This window comes from Ixodes scapularis, unplaced genomic scaffold (assembly GCF_016920785.2).
Source record: "Ixodes scapularis isolate PalLabHiFi unplaced genomic scaffold, ASM1692078v2 PGA_scaffold11__112_contigs__length_91849675, whole genome shotgun sequence".
Taxonomy (NCBI): Eukaryota; Metazoa; Arthropoda; class Arachnida; order Ixodida; family Ixodidae; genus Ixodes; species Ixodes scapularis.
The window spans coordinates 23,402,200-23,418,829 of record NW_024609837.1 but is presented as its reverse complement, the minus strand read 5'-3'; the positions used below and the strand labels follow the sequence as shown (position 1 = coordinate 23,418,829).

Genomic DNA, 16,630 nt, shown 5'->3' with positions numbered 1-16,630 from the left:
TTGCACTCCCTTCACGAGCGCATGTTCATAGTGGCCCCACTCAAAGCACTTTGCTTGCTCTTGTACCTTCTTCGCTCACATTGACGACGAATGGAGTATAGAAACAACAAAAATCTGGTAACTAAAAACGTTGCTGGATGGGACTATAAGTATGCATACGCACTCTCCCCTGGCCTTGCTCTCCACCATCCCCAATTTCGAAGGCCGTCCTGCACTAACAACATTTTCAACGCCCATCTTTTCACATATTTAGTCTTTCTTTTTTACTCTTCTTTTTGGAGCATAGGTAGTATGGGGCATAAAAAGCAAGAAAAGCCAATACAATGGCACGATGCCAATGTATTCTGATGGGCGGAGGCATGTTAGGCTGCCCTTCATTTGTAGTTTCTAGATGGCGCTCGTTAGCAAAGGGTCCATGTGTCCAATTTGTCGGAGGCAGCTGCAGCAGGTGCCAGATCACCCAAAGAGGACATTCCAGAGAAGGGGGCTCTTGACCACTTTGTTCACGCTGGGAATATTGCAGCTGAAAGAGCCACGATTGTTTTACCTGCTCGTGCAAACCGGCAGGTAAGCCAGGCTGTAGGATCTTGCAGGTCGAAAAATGTTCTGCCACGTCGGCAAACCCTAGACAAACATCCCGCAACCTCGCACCCCAATGAACCTTTACTCAGTCACGAGCCCATTGTCCTCCACTTAGCAGATATTCAATGCATTCATTAGTGAAAGGCACAACACTATCCTCGCCCCGTTCACCACATACCAGGATTCGCAATCCTTGCAGAATCCTAATTCTATTGCAACCTGTGGCAGGCTCTTCCGGGCTACTGTAAGAAACCATTCATAAAGAGGGGCACTTCTTGCTGCGCTGTTTCAATCCGAAAAGAAGATAAATTTGGTTTGTCGCTTTGTCGGATGTCGCAATCCCGGTGGCTGGTGCTACAAGTCCCGGTATAAAGCGCGAAAGAACCGGAGCAGCGCCGTCGTTAGTCTCGATTAGCGGACGGTGAATTTTTGGTAGCTCGAGGGGCTCCATGCCCCCCGTACCCTTTTTACCTGTATGGTCGTGTTCTGGTTCAGGCTGCACGTGCCAGTGTTTTGTATGAAGTTTCATTGTACGCTATCAACACTCGATAGCAGCCAATTCAGTCCAAGGGGCCATCTTCCAATATTCCTTCCACATCTATTCGCGACTCCAGCGAGCTATAGGGGGCGCCACCACCAAACAAACATGGTGGCTGGGAACAGGTTGCATTGGCTTGGCCGGGCAGCCTGAACGGGTGGCGCACTCACTTTAACAGATTTTCTTTTGTTTAATGCCCTATTTTATAAGTATTTGAACTGCGATGGTTAATACCCCTGTCAGAGAGGCTAATTTAGTGTACTTCAGCCAAGTGCACTTCGCCTTTAGTGTAATTTCTGTAGTGTGCCACACGGCTTCTTCCTGAGGAACAAACTCAAGTTCCAGCGAGTTTGACGAACTCACTTCACTCGATCGAGTGCATGGCATCAATAGCAATGTTTCAACAGTAAAACATACAATACAAAAACCAAAAACGAGACGTAAATTTTATTCTATAAAGAATAAGGAATTCGTGAAAGAGAGGACAGAGAGGAGTGGCATTGCAAACAAAGAGTGGGGTGCACTTGGAGTTTAGGCCGACCTGTACCAAGATTTGCGCCGCAGTGAATTGATAAAAGACGACGACAAAGTCAGTCATTCCAAGGCTATCTTGATTAGCAGAGAAGGACAGAGCCTACTTTTGTGTCAGCATGTAACTATTCGAGACAACACAATAATTATGATCTAATTAGGCAGTGTCGGGGCCTCCTCGTAGGCTTCCATGGGACGAAGCGGAACGCCAAAGTTGGATGTGCTTCTTTCTTTATCTTGGCTTGCGATGATCAATCAGAATCATCCAATTGGCGTAAAAATTGTGCATAAAGCACGAGACACATGTACGACGAAACCGTCCGATCCGACGTCCGACCACTCAATACGACGGTCGGAGGCGAGGGTTTTCAACGCTCTCCGATGCTACGAAAACCCTCGCCCCCCAAGGTCATTCCGGCAGTCCGCACGTCGGATCGGAAGGTTTCGTCGTACATGTGTTTCGCGCTTTAATGTAACGTTTTAGAGGGCAGCTCTGAGGCGTCCATTTCCGGATTGAGCGGCGTCGGCGTAACCGCGCGTTGCAATATCGGATGTTTCTCAAAATGATGTCACACGTGACATCACGAGGGTAAAATTATCTCGCTAAATTTGGCGGGAAAAGTTTTCGCCAAGTTTAGAGAAATTTTTTCGCTAAGTTTAACGGGAAAATTTTACACTCATTACATCACACGTAAAATTTCACGTAATGTGTCATACGACGTCACACGTCAAATCAGCGGGGAAATTTCCCCGTTAAATTTAGCTGGAAATCTAGCGAAAATTTTCCGCTAAATGGGAGGGGGAGCAGCAGAGGAGGATGGGAGGGTACGGAGGGGGAGCAGTTGCATACCCTCCCCTCCTCCTCCTACTCCTCCTCCTCAGCTGCACTCCAATTCAGCATTACAGAGAATTGTAAATGTCCAATTCTTTTTTAATGTGCCTTTATTAAGGAGTATCGGTGGCCGAGCGGGCTGGCGCACACCAGATCGGAGTAAAGGGAGAGAAAGCTCGCGCTGGGGAGCAGAACCCAGTGATCCCGAGCTCAATCCCCAGCCCTGCCTGAAGAACACACTTCCGATGAAGTGAGATCGGGGAGCACACTACGCTCACCCCAATAGACCGAGTGTGTAATCTCGATAGCAGTGTTCAAGGAGTAAAAATAATAGAAAAAACTAACGCTGCGTAAAATTTGCATTATTTCGATAGAAGTAATATTAGATGCGCAGTTGTTTTCTGTTGACAGGAAAGTAGTGCATTGTACAAAAACAATCGGCTAATCTATTCTCCAGCCTTAGCCCCTTCGCGACGGCCAGCGACGGCCAGGAGGAACCTGCAAGACTCCACCAGGAAGTCCATTGTTCTCGACTGATCGGGTAGGCTGTCGGTCATGAGAGCGGCTATGGTGAAGGCATTGCCCTGCAGCTGCTGACCGATATTACTCAAAATTCTTGCCCGAGCGTCGGCATCCAGTCCAGCTACCTCTCATCTGAAAGGTGCTGGGCTCTCACGGAGAGAAGTGCCCACACCACGCGCTTCCACTGTCCAACGTTGCGGATATTATTCTCCAGCTCGTCCTCCACACACTTCATGTTTCGTTGTGGCGAGTTAAGAGTGGCCAAGCGGGCTCGCGCACACCAGCTCTGAGCACGCTGAGCAAAAGCTTGCGCTACACAACCCAGGGATCCTGGGCTCAATCCCCGTTCATGCCCGTTTCGATGTGGATGAGCATCGTACCGGCGTGCGGTCGTTTATCACTACTGCGTGGCACACGCTAAAAACCCCAGGCTAGCGGTTCTACTGCACTGGCTACATTTCTCATCTACAGCTGAGATACAAGTCGCCCGTTGAGACAGACTAAGTTCTAGGCTGTATATACACACACCCAAATTTTTTTTCGTTGTGAATAAAAGTGATGTCTAGATTTTGGATTTGCCTGGATTGCAATGGCTGATCATAGTCATAAAATTGGATTTATATTTGGATTAAAGCTTGTGACTTAGCGCAACGATATGTGGCAACATGGTTTTAATAAGACAACAAAGTTATTTATGAAAAAATGTGCACGCACTTTAATATTTTGCGTACCAGTTACTTTACCTATCGTCATTGCCATCATTTTGGAGTGACACCAAGTTTTTTCATGTAACACCAACACACTTGGAGTGTGTATCAACAGGTTGAAGTGCACTCGCTTGAAGTACACTAAACTAGCCTGTCTGACAGGAATTTAAGTGTAGCCAGTGCACATAAACTTGCAGAGCATAGTTTCGTTTTCCCGGTGCTTTTTGTTCTTTTCATGTCAAACTTTTGTTTCGGAGATTTCGTTTAAAACCAAAACTATAGGCTCCGTCCGGAGAGACTGTAGCAGACTCTACTCAGTTTTGATCAGCTAAGGAAAGCGGCGACTACAGAATTGTTCCACCGAGAGTAATTTTCAGCTAACTCGTATGCCTCGACGATGCGACTTCTGTCTGCGAAATCGAGCTTTTGTGTGTATCCGCGTCTGCTCAGTCAACAACACAGGCTGCAGGAAAATTATGCAACAGCTTCTTGAGCCAAGAACCATGTTAACCCGCTGGTGCTCCACTAAGCAGCTGATACTCTTATTTCAATTCAGGCTTTAGTAGCAATCGAAAAGTCATTTTGACGAATATACGGGTTATGTATTATAGTACGTACTATGTCCCACTAAAGTGATATTAGTATATTCTTTGGGCTGCTATATGAGCTTAGTTGACTAGCTATTAGGTGAACTGCTGAATAAAAGTGTATTTGACAGACAGAGATACTACTTAAAATCAGCCAAATGGTTCTAGCCGGCAGCACGGAGATGAACGCGGACAAACTGAAGTCTTTATCGGAGATTTACGCAGAACCCCTCTGGGCATTAAACTTGACTTTGAATCCTAAACGGAGAAATGGAGTATTTTTTGTGGCCGGACAACCTGAGCAATGTAGATGTATATTGTTGCTGGCTCCGGCAGGGGTATACATAAATATTGGAGGCGCGACAGATCATAATGTTGCGACAGCTTCTAACTTTGCGAAACGCGTCCGCTACCTTTTGAAAGCAGACAATTTCCCTCGTTAATCGCATGCAGCGAGCAGGTTTTACGGAATCAAGTAATTGCGTAATCAGCCCAACTCCTTCGGTGTGGTCCAGAAGCTTTTTCAGCGAAAAGCAGCCAACACTAATAGCCAATGCACCGCCCAGCGTGGGTGGCTCAATCTTGAAACTAATCGAACACAACCAAACTCAAGAAAAGCAGCTATCGAACCTTCCCATTCACTTGACAAAATTGGTGTTCCCTCCAGTGAAACACCTCGTTTGTCGTCCCCAGTCCACTGCTCTACATCCTTATAAAGAAACCACTTATCAGTTACCAAGCATTGTCACTTTCGAGACAAACAAATCAAAACGTTTTTCCGCGATATCTTCCCCCCATCCAAGATATCGAAAGCATGCGACCATGTGCTGTGGAATAAACGAGCTTTCAAACACGTGATGGAAGGAAACAATATACTGAGGCTTCTTCACCACACTAAAGAACACTCAGGCAAACTTAAGAAATAATCAGATCTTCGTCAAATTACATTGTTCGCCACCACGCCGACAACAAGTGTCCACGAAAGCCGCCAGACATGCGGAGAGGCACAAAGCGACCTGTTCCGGCTGGTTCCCGGTTTTCCCGCTTGGTGCCGTCAGTTTTGCACGAGTCTCAGATAAGCAGTTTTTCTGGCAGCTGCCAACAAATTTTCACTGGTCTAAAGACCAACTGTTGGAATTCGCAGTTTGAGAGCAGGTAGAAATTCCCCATAGGATTGAGCACAAGTTCAGGCAAACCGGAATTCTTTGGAGCAATGAGTCAGTGTTTCGAAGTTAAAATTTCTCAAACCATGAATTTGAAAAATTACACACCCCAGGCAAGCTGCAAGCATATGAGCATTGCGTCCTGCATAGTATTCACCGACAGCCACAGATGTGTGCGCAAATGCCAAGCACGTGCCTACGGCAAGCTTCCAGAGTTCTTGGGCAATGTGCATCCCACACCAACAAGATTTCCGGTCTTAGCAGCCTAATAATGAGCTCGTTCTGTGAATGCACGTGCCATCGTCCTCAAATAAGTTGTCAAGTGAATACCCCTATATTTCCTGTCTTCTGGCACTCATGGACACCGTGTAGATTCTGAAACCCATTTTCAGACAGTGGGTGTATGTACGAGACCTAGATAAGAGAGCCCAAGCGGTGAATTTTCCTGCATCACTGAAGGCCACCATAGGCCTCAGATTGGACACTACTATGGTGTCTGCGTTCGACAAGGAGTCTCGTTCTCACCGATTGGACACAAGTTACTAGCGAACGCTGAAGCAGCACTTGTCTCCAATCTGTGGCCTACGATGTCTTTCAGCAACGCAGGAAAATTCGGCACTTAGGCTTTCTTATCTGGGAGGTGCTCGCATCGTGCAAAGAAATCTGCTGCCAGGTTTGGAGCAAGGCAATTGTTGGATGCTATTGCTTTTGCATAAACAAGCTCTTTATCCGCCAATGTTGTAGTACCTGCCCACATATTCATACTTGAATTAAGATGGCTGCTCCAAGCAGATTGGATGCAATTCATCTCCACTTCCACACTACACCTTCGACAGTGTGGACTACCGATTTTATTGTTTCCATACCTCGAACAGCACCTATGCATACTTGCAAGGAGTAAAAGCTACATACAAAAACAAGATTAGGGGTTAGGACATGAGAGAAATGGAAGACAGCTACACTGCTAGGATCGATTGTATGTTCCTTCAAACCTGATAAAACATGGTGCAACGTTGCCTGGTCACCAGATGGAAATGATGACATTCGTAAATTTATTGCAATTGCTAGAGATCTAACAATTATGAACCTTGGTGTATAGGCTAAGCAGCTTACGAGCGTTCCATTTCAAGAATTTACTCGTTTAATTTTATGTCCCCAACCCTTTAAAACAGGCTTACATGGAACGAGCACTCTATTTAGGAAGGCATGTTTTGCTAAGCAACCAGTAGGCTCTTGCTTCCTGCCACCTTAACAGCCAAAGGGTGAACGAAGTATGGCTTTTTGGGCTCACCGGCACCAACCTTGGTGGGTGTGTAGTATGTTACAAAGCAAGTCCCTGCAACAGTGGAGATTGTTGCAGGGACTTGCTTTGTAACATACTATATTTGGCAACGGGCCAAAAATACAACAGCTCAGCCTCCAGCACACCCATTGCCTTCCACCAGGCTTCATCAAACATGTATGCTTCTCTCCAAATGCCATTACGATGTCCAAGAACTGCGCTAAATGTTCATAGTTCATTTTTACTAGTGACCCAATTGTATGTGTAACTGCATGGGCAACGAAGAGTCTTGAAGGCAGAAAGCTCGAGCTGGGGGCAGAGAGTTTACTGCATTCTTGACTGTCACCAGCTATCCATCCGTCTCATCAAACTAAGTTATCCCTAATCAGTCAAGGCTATGCACTGCTATATTCCAACCACCCTTAAGCGGAGACGAGAAGCTCAGCCTTCAGCGAGAGCTAGCTGGCGTCGCCAGTGCTTTGGGTGGGCGTGCCTGCATGTTGCACACTAGTGTTTGCAAGGGCAGAAAGCTCGCGCTGAAGGTGGAGTTTCTAGTCTCAGCTTAAAGGTGAACGGAGTATAGCAGCAGACACAACTGGGACAACTTCAAAGGGGTTTAGACTCTTCTAGGAATCCAGGAGACCTTAGTAGAGGATACGTAGAGACCAACTTTTTTTTAATGTGCAGCCAAAAGTATGTTATACAAGCCTTTAATACTTGAGCCAGAGTTAAAATGGTAATGACTAGGAATAAAGTGCCCAGTGGATAGAGTCCCAGGTGGCATAGCACCAAAAACGGTAGGCGGCACAAGCTACCACCTGTTATGATGGGTCTAGCCGTTAACGAACATCCACCCTTTCGATAGCGACATTTTCTAAGAGGCTACTAGTTTGTGTCTGTCCTACTAATCGCGTAATAAATCTACTCCAGAAATGTGCAATGAAACAACAAACCACGTACCTGAACCAAGCGGTGCAATGTGGCACCACTTAGCATGCTGCCGAAGTCCACCGTTCATCCAAAGACGTCCAATTAAGGAAAAAAGTTGCAACAAGAGTCCTGGGCCACCTTACCCAAGAAAACTAAAGTCAAGACAATCCAGCTTGCACATAAGCCTCGTACAGTGTGTAATTAGCGTGGTGCAAGGCACGCATCCAGCGTATGAAGCATCAGCGTGGTCAATAAAATGTGTGTGCGAACTAATGATGTGTGTGCAAACTATGTAAAGCTGGGTCCTTCAAATACCAATGGGTCACAAAACGCCGAGTGCCCTGAAAGCCCAATTAATCTGATGGAAAAAAAGATTGGTTTGTGTGTGACTTGTTCAGCAAAAGGAACATTTACATGAAAGGTCAACAAAGGCTATAGCTAATTGAGTGTCGGTGCAGAAGTCATATCAATCCAAATGTATCAAAGCAGCTGGCATGTAAAGTAGGACAAACATCTGACACGAGTCAGTAGCTACGGCAAAGTACTACTCAACGTCGCATCGGCCGCACACCACCGCATCGAGACGAAAATTTGGACAAGTATCACGTCGCTGAACGAGAAAATAGAGGCTAGTCCTAGCCCGGCAGATCCCGATAAGAGAATTAAGGGGCTGACAAACCACAAATTGAAGTGGTTGCAATGGATAGCAGAGTGGAGGCAGCCGACAACGCAAATTTGAAACTTCAGAAGCTCAACATAAACAACCGATGCAAATTCAAAATCCAACACGGGCCAGGAAAAAAAAAAAGGTATCATCGAAAGGATCCACAGGTTACAAAGAAATAAGAACTTTCCACAAAACGCCGACAATCAAGAGCACCGCTACCGCCGAGCTGGTGAATTGCGATCAGCAAAGACATCCGAAAAAGAGACGCAATTTGCTCAAATGGGTCCACGTCGAAACGCAAAATCAACAAGGTCACCTGAATGTCACGCCAGGGGCGTACTCCACGCTCTCGTCAAAACCGAGAAACACATTCAATTACACTCAATTATAGCAGGTTGAAGTCGGCAATGAAGCATCGAGCACGGCCCCGAGGCAACGCTCTTCGAAAGCGACGGCGAAGTCAGCGAAGCCGACGGGCAAAGGGGCCGCCTCCGCTAAGCCACGTTCAACATATGGACTCCGGGGGCACAGACAAAGGGGTAGAAGGGTGTCGAGCATACTGCGAGATGTAAGGAGCACGCACTCGATCGAAAAGTGCAACGAAACAGCGAGAGCGAAGACGACGAAAAGCACACCGGTATCAACACAACCCGGCGAGGTGGACGGGACCAAAATTCGAAATGTTTCTAAGTTGCCGAATTCGCGCGATGGGTTTTATAAAACGTCACTGAATAATCAAGAACACACTACTATCATATGCCACGGATAAACAAGAGGCGAGGGAGTGGGGGGTGACGGAACAAGCGACGAAAAATCGTAGCGTGCCTACCTTCGATCGTGTGCGCAGCCGATTCGGCTCCCGAAGAATCGACGTGGTGTCGCAAGTCCTAGCACGTTGATCGGTGCAACGAATGCAAAGTCCGGGGGGTAGGCACAATCCGAAGAAAACGAAGTTTTTTGCAGTCCTCTTCCGATGCCAACAAAAAGAAAATAAAAAAAATCACAGGCATACACTTCTTCCGGGGGAGCGGGTCAAAGGTGCACGACTTCGGAAGCGACGACGACGACGAGGCGCGGTAGGCCTAACGCCTCGACCTCGGCCAAAATGGCCTCCGCTCGCCGACCGATGCCATCATGGGTGGTGGAAGGAACTTCCGCGATGTCCGCACCGCTCCCACTTTCTTCCCGGCGCAGTTTAAAGGCCAAAACTCGAGTCGGCTGACGCCCGGGCCGACTTGGGAGTCGAAAACATGCGGCAAAGATTGCCGGCGACGCGTTTACCCACGCGAAAACTGCGGAGCGTCCGAGCTTCGCAACGTAGCAGCGATCATTGTATCCGCCATATTTAAAACCTTCTTCCCCGTCGTCACAGCGCAATGACGTTGAAGGCACCGCGTGATCTCCCGAGAAAGTATACCGCGACTTTTTGAACAGAACCCGCAACGGAACGTCGGCATTTCATAGACAGTCCAGAAGTCCCCGCACGAAACGTCTAGAAAGGGACGCCGTGCAAGAAATATCGACTCAATGTCGTCTGCTAGAAAAATCGCGACCGCTAGGGAAAAGTAACAACTAGTAAGAACTGCAATGACAATAACATGTAGTAACTTCTGAAGCTTTTATTTACAGAAATATATTCTACAATTTTCAGCTGATGAAAGTGATGAAGGTATGTTTTCGTAAACCAACGAGACGTGATGACAATCAAAGCCTCTTTGCTTTGCGTGGACGAGGACACTTCTCAGGTGCTGGCGTCCGGTCGGTGATCGAAACTACATTTAAGCCGCCCATCTGAAGACCTTTGATGGATGCCTGCGAAGAAACATGCCCCAAACTTTTTCCGCAACCTTCCAAAGTAGAGAAGGTAATATAAAACTTTGGTCTGGACACGAACTTGCACAAGCAACAAACATGGGAACCTGAAATATGCAGTTTGCTACCATTATACTTTATCTCACTTTAACGTGGTTTAACACCAAAGGCGTGAGAAGATGGTCTTCTTGCCTTGCTGCCCGAACGTTCATTCAGTCGAAGCACAATCGAATGCAGAGCTCACACTTGTTTTTGCAGTTGGTCCACGCACTTCGAAGTTCTCATTATGTCAGTATTTGCAATCTGGTATAATCATGGTATCCAATAATTATGCCTGACTGCAAGCAGTGCGTGCTGGTAGTTAACGTCTCTGTTTGCGAGTGTTGCCAAAGGAACATGCAAATCCACAGCATAAATAGCATCCCGTATGTAATCAAGCAACGAAACTTCTGTTTGTTGCCTTTGTTAATTGAAAAGGGGTACAGAGGGCATGAAACTGCATTGCAACCTTGGACGTGACCATTAGTGAGACAAAGGGACCTGATCTATGGCCCAAGCCAGGAACAATAAAAGTTGCATTCAATGTCAACTTCCAAGTGAGCATGCACTAATATTGTATTATTGGAGCCGACTGGCAGTGTGCAGAACTTCACATAAAAAAAAAACATGGTCCAATTTTCGGAGTATGCATTTCATAAATTCTACGCTGAACGCCATACGACTACAAAATTACTATTGCATTCGATTCGCACACTGATGGTGATAACAAATGTCTGGTATTAAAAATATTCTGAGGGCTAGATCTTTGCACCTGGAGTGCAGTACTGTGATTGGTTCAACAAGCAACCACTGCTGCCAACAATGGCATTTGCAACAAGTCTTGTTAGATAGGCTTGCCACTAGGCAAGAAGTCTCAGCTATGAAAGGTTGTAACCCAATGCAGCACATTTCATGTGCACATTGATCACTTAGGCAAATACTGAAAGAAGAATTTAAGGACTTGTTGAGATTTGGCCTATTACAAATGCCTCAACCCCTCAAAATAATTGAGAGCTTTGAAACCTGCAGCTGGAACTGTGCAGTGCAGACTTTGTAACTAGAGCACACAAGTGAAGCTTCTTCCTTCGCACAGCCACCAGACGTAAATGTCCCCAAACATCATTAAAGAGGCAGTGGCACGGTTGAAATCAAAAGAGTGTTTGTCACAACATGTGTCGAGAGTTTGTGCACCAAAGCTTAAATATCACTCCAAGGACAGTGCGTAAGTGATAATTATGTTTGTAGCACCTGCTGCAACCATTTTAAGATCTCCACTTTGCCCCTGAGAAATTTAGGTGTATCTTTCAACCCCCACACTGTGGGTGGCTCTTAGGAACGCCTGCAAAATCAAGCTGCCGTCTTAATAATCGCAAGCTGCATATTCTAAACGCTCCACTCTGGGTTTGTTCAGATTACGCTTACGTGACTACTCCGACCCAATGTGGTCAGGCGATACAAAGCATCAGCCAATCGAGAGAGCAAGCCAAAAGCGCCCACCCAGCTACCGCCAGGCCGCCGCGTTGTTTTTAAATGCAAATCGCAACCAAGGCTAGCGAAGAGTAAAGACAGCCCTAGCTACATCGTGTAATGACTGCCGAACAAGATTTGCTGAAACAAAGAGGTCTTGACCTTAGAGCGCCACTGAGCTCCCTACTGTCAACTAGCAAAGGACATGAGAGGGGAAACAACTCACCAGCCTTCCTGGGCCCAGGCCCTTGACAATGACCCTGATGTTCTTGATGGCCCGTAGTTCGGCAACCTGTAAAACCGTGCAAACAAACAACGATCAGACCTTCCCACCTCTTTTGCAACCACCCAAACCCCTGCGGCTACCGTATGGGTTCGCAAGTGCAGCCGATTAATCGGATCGTTTAGACCACGCCAGACAAAATTAACTAACAAAAAAAGAACCAGTTGGGTGGGAGGAACTCACCGAGCTGAAGCTGAGTGCCGCCGCTTGCGCCGCAACAGTTGTACCTTTCCTGGCATTCTTGTAGCCTTCAGTTCCCTGTTTGAGAGAACGTAAAATGAGCACCCAACAGCAACTTGCCTCCAGACAAAAATAATGCAGGTGAAAGATGTGGAATTTGCATAACACTTACGCCCGATTTCATGGCAACCGGTTTACCTGCAACAGATGAAACAAAAAAGACATTAGAAACTGACAAGAACACAGCTGAGGAAGGAGGGTTGATTTTGTACAGCTCAAGGATGATCTGTCGTCTGTACATAGCATTCGTGTCAGCCCCAGACTTTGCAAAGCTGCGACCGAGGGCTGACATAGCAGGCTAGGCCTTTGCGTTTCTGTCCACAGCACGTTTGTCCTCGGAGACACGGTTAAAGTTCAACGGGACAGCAAGAGCTGTGGGGCAACTCAATGGCAATTCGCTACTTCCCAAAAAGAAGTGAAAGGAATTAATATTTCAACATAACAAAAATAACCAAGGCACACCATGTTCTGAAACTTTCTCACACATGAATTGACTTAAAAATAGCCTGTACAAAAATATACACAAGTTTCGGATTGTTCCTTAACTGACGCAACAACCAACAGAAACATACCAAAATATACTACAAGAAACAGTTATGATGTTTACCCCAAAGTTTGCCATGCATATTAATTCTCAGAACCTGTGAGCGCAGCAAAAATGGCACATATACATTTTGACTAAATTGCCAATAAAAAATATACAAAGAATAAAAAAAAAAAATAAGCAGTTCATATGGTACACCCAACTACCATGCAGACATGACAGTTGAACAGTAAAAAAAACAGTAAACCACCGCAATAAAAATGAAGACTGGAGTGATCTCCAAGGTAATATATTCAAACCAAAAATGCCCCCTACCCCCCAGAGGAAGGCACCCCAACAGGGAAAAGTCCAAAAGTGCAAGTCATCGCACCAGAGCACAAAAAAGCAGTTACCTTGGATCACGGACCTGTTCGGTCGGTCAGTGCCAAGATGGTGTTGTTCAGGCTACACTTGATGTGGCAGATGGGCAGATCTTGGAACCGGACGCCATCGAAGAGGAGATTGGGGGTGTCTTCGTCGGGAAACATGCTCCTGCTGCAGAAAAGAAAAAAAAAACAAAAAAAAAACACCACGATTTAATGAGTGCAGACAAAAAGAAGTCATGCTGAATACCAGGGTCCCTCTAAGACTAACAATTTTGATCAACCAAGAGCAGCACGTCTTGATGAACCAGGGTCCACAGGTAAAGCATGCTGTGAAAAAGCATACACAAGAGATCACACTAAACATACTGAAGAGAAAAGCTAATTACACAAGAAAACATACTAGAATACTAAGGAAGAAAGCTAATTTGTATGAAATTATCGCGACTGAGTAATGCGACAAACGGGGAATACAAGACATGCACAAATCTCGCAGAAGACATGCACCCCACGTTACTTATTCGGTACCAAGGTTTCTTATCCACTGCCACCAATAATCAAAGTTCAGTTAATCGTTGACCGGACGGACACGAGACTTCTCAATAGGGTCCACCAGAAATTGTTCATATGCAACATGAATACAGTTGAAAAAAATGGTCAATGTGCAGGCACCCTGGTGCATAGTAGTCATGATGTTTACACCCCGAGACTGGGAAGGAAACTTGAAGATATCTTAGAAGGAACAGAAGGTTACGAATAAGTATGTCAAAAATGCCTGTCTGTCATCTTTTCTTTAGTCTCTCTTCTAAGATAACTTCACAAGTTTCCTTCCCAGTATCGGGCATCATGATGTATATAACACCTCAAAAGCTATGCCAGATGTTATGAGTAGTTACTGTGGTAAAGAGAAGCAAGAATAATTCAGGTTTTTAAACCAAATGAACACAAGAGAAACTAACAAAGCAAGTTATGCGTGCACACACACACACAAAAAAAAGAAGCATTCGAGTCTGCAGAAAAAAAATTCATGATGGTTGCTATTAATTAAAAACAAAAATAAACAGAAATCACACAGCCCCCAATGCAAGTCTCATGAACATGGAATATTTCACAAACAATTAGAAATTATGAACCTGGAAATAATAACCTCACTAAAAATAATGCAATTCCTTACTGATATAACCTATGAAGGTATGATCATGTAAGCAGCATGACATTATGCAAGTCATACATGCAAGTGTTGGAGAATAATGAAGTCTCGATCCATAGAAAATTCAATTTCAAATTTCGGAAAGAGCCAGCTTGATCATCAATACCACCCTCGAATAGCATAGAATGTTCTCACAAGAACGAATTGAAATCACCCACAATCCACAGCTCAAATGTCAAACATGCAATCACAACAAGAAATATGATACCTAGGTACTCGCACATACTGCACACAAAAGCAGTTTCCCAGGTCCTACATTAGATCTCGCGCCAGGAATCGTCAACACAATTCCAGCGACCATCTTATGGTCTGAAATACTAGAGCACAGCAGCTGCTATCAAAGGTTGAATGCAATATGAACAAAGTTAACTGGGAACATACGGCGGTACGAACACAAAAAGCATAGCAAGGAAAAAACGACTTTCAAGCAGACAGGAAAACAAAATGCGCCCCACCCCAGAAAGCTTAATTTCCACTAAGCTAATCAAATAAAAAAACAATGCTTAAAAAGGCTTAGGAAACTTCTAGCAAAATCTCCGCTTACAAGTTCTCAAAATGTGTAGCTTGGGTCGGCGTACGACCAGCGGATGGCTGCCGTCGAGAGAAAAATCTAGGATCCTGGAAAAAAAAATGCCAGAATTCTACGAAAAATGTCGCGACTGCGAGGGCGGCGGCACGGCTGTGGAACTTCGAGGGGAAACAAAATCGTCGTCGTTGTTAACCAGATGCAATACGACGACAAACAGGATATAATAAAACGGTTAAGCCTAGCCCGTTCGAATTCCCGAAAAACTCCACGGCAAAAACGCTCGGCGATCCCTAGCCAGACAGCCTCGGAAAATATTCCCCCGGGGCACTTTGAAGAGTCTGCTCTAACTCGGAACGAAATCACAAGCTCTATTAGAATGTGAAGGGAAAAAATGGTGGACTCTAGTACAGAAAAGACGCAGCCGACTCAAATGGCTCGGCTTCCTCGTCGCCTGCAACCCGATCTAAAGTGGTCGGCTTCCCAGAAAGCAACGTCAGCAGGTTATCCGAGCACTGCGTCGAACTCTAGGCCCCAAATCCCACCCCGAAAAGGGCGTAAATCCAACCCAGCTGGGATCCGCTAATCCACTACTAAATCGCGAAATTGGGGACAGCAAAACGACGTCGAAAAGCGATTACCGTCGAGAACCTCCCTTGCGACGAGCGCTGCTCGGGTGGTGATCGGCGCGTGCGGCTACCTCGAACATCGAGCTCGAGGAACAAAGGAATCGCCATTTTTAACTCGCCTAATCGGGGAGGGAGGCCGGAGTTAGCTGCCACGTAGCTAGCGGAAAATGGCCCAAACTCGACACGGACCTCGCTAAAATTTGCCGCGAAGCGCGCGGAACTTGGGCGGATCGACGAATTTCTACTTACGTTAGGTGGGAAGCGTCGATGTCGGCCGATTTATCGCCCTGAGTGCCTTCGTCTTTCTTGGGGAGGGACGCCATCATAGACCTCCTGTCCTCAGCCTTGTTGAGCAGACATGTTGTGCAGAGTGCTCGTTGGCCGCTCCCAGTCACCGCGACGAGATCAAGAGAGTTTACGACGCTGGCGAATTTAGTTCGGGACAAACTGAGACTTCTCGAAGCCGCCAGAATCGTTTTGAAACGGGACATTTTGCTTAGATTCCACGATCGGATTCGGGGAAGCGCGAAAAACACGTCTGACTGCAATCGCAGGTAGGACAGGACAGAGGTCACGATATCTCACCAGGCGGCAGTCGTTGAGTGCTTGTTTTGAAGTTAGGCCTGGCCCCGAGCCTACAAAACGGTTCTCGACACTATGGCGCTGCTAGTTGTACACATATTTTTTACCGAGTGTTCCTACCTATGGTTTCTACAGGTTGATATATTTCTGTAGTTGTTATTACTATCACTATCAATATTTTTATTTTCAAATGAACTCTTGCAAAGAGTGAGACTTTGAGAACACGTGTAAAATGGCAGTCAGGAATCTAGCGCTTTAAACTCCATCAGAACCTAGAATCAAGATTAGATTCTAAATTACTTGCGATTTTTACTACAAAGGCTAAATAGAGTTATGTGAAGATCGATTCGAACCTGAAATAATAGATTGTTAAATACTATGGCTAGAGCGATGACTTGTTTTAATCCATGGATAAGTTGCTCCTAATAATGGCCCCTGTCTTTAGGCATCAGACGGTAGCTTGCGCCACCTAGCCTAAACATTTTTCAGCTGACGTAATTTTTCGGTTAGATTCGAAATCGAAACCAACGTTGTCGTCTGCTATCAGGGCCTTGACGCCGAATGAGGCAGGAGAAGTGTCATAGAGTCAGAGAGC

At 45.9% G+C, this 16,630-nt stretch overlaps 2 protein-coding genes across 2 annotated transcripts in view; both read right to left on the bottom strand.

Annotated features, from left to right (window-relative positions):
* Positions 1-9,606, bottom strand: part of LOC121834999 (chromodomain-helicase-DNA-binding protein 1-like) — a 62,831-nt gene extending 53,225 nt beyond the window's left edge. The window contains exon 1 of the mRNA XM_042288840.1: positions 9,171-9,606. The gene's annotated coding sequence lies outside the window, so the exon portion shown is untranslated. The remainder of the gene's footprint in view (positions 1-9,170) is intronic.
* A 336-nt stretch (positions 9,607-9,942) lies between these two features.
* Positions 9,943-16,057, bottom strand: LOC8029102 (28S ribosomal protein S11, mitochondrial). Its single transcript, XM_029994897.4, has 6 exons — positions 15,703-16,057; positions 13,133-13,260; positions 12,295-12,320; positions 12,126-12,200; positions 11,886-11,951; positions 9,943-10,153 (listed from the first exon to the last, which is right to left on the bottom strand). The coding sequence occupies exons 1-6, from the start codon at positions 15,942-15,944 to the stop codon at positions 10,046-10,048; spliced, it is 645 nt and encodes a 214-aa protein (XP_029850757.3). The 5' UTR covers positions 15,945-16,057; the 3' UTR covers positions 9,943-10,045.
* Between the last annotated feature and the right edge of the window lie 573 nt (positions 16,058-16,630).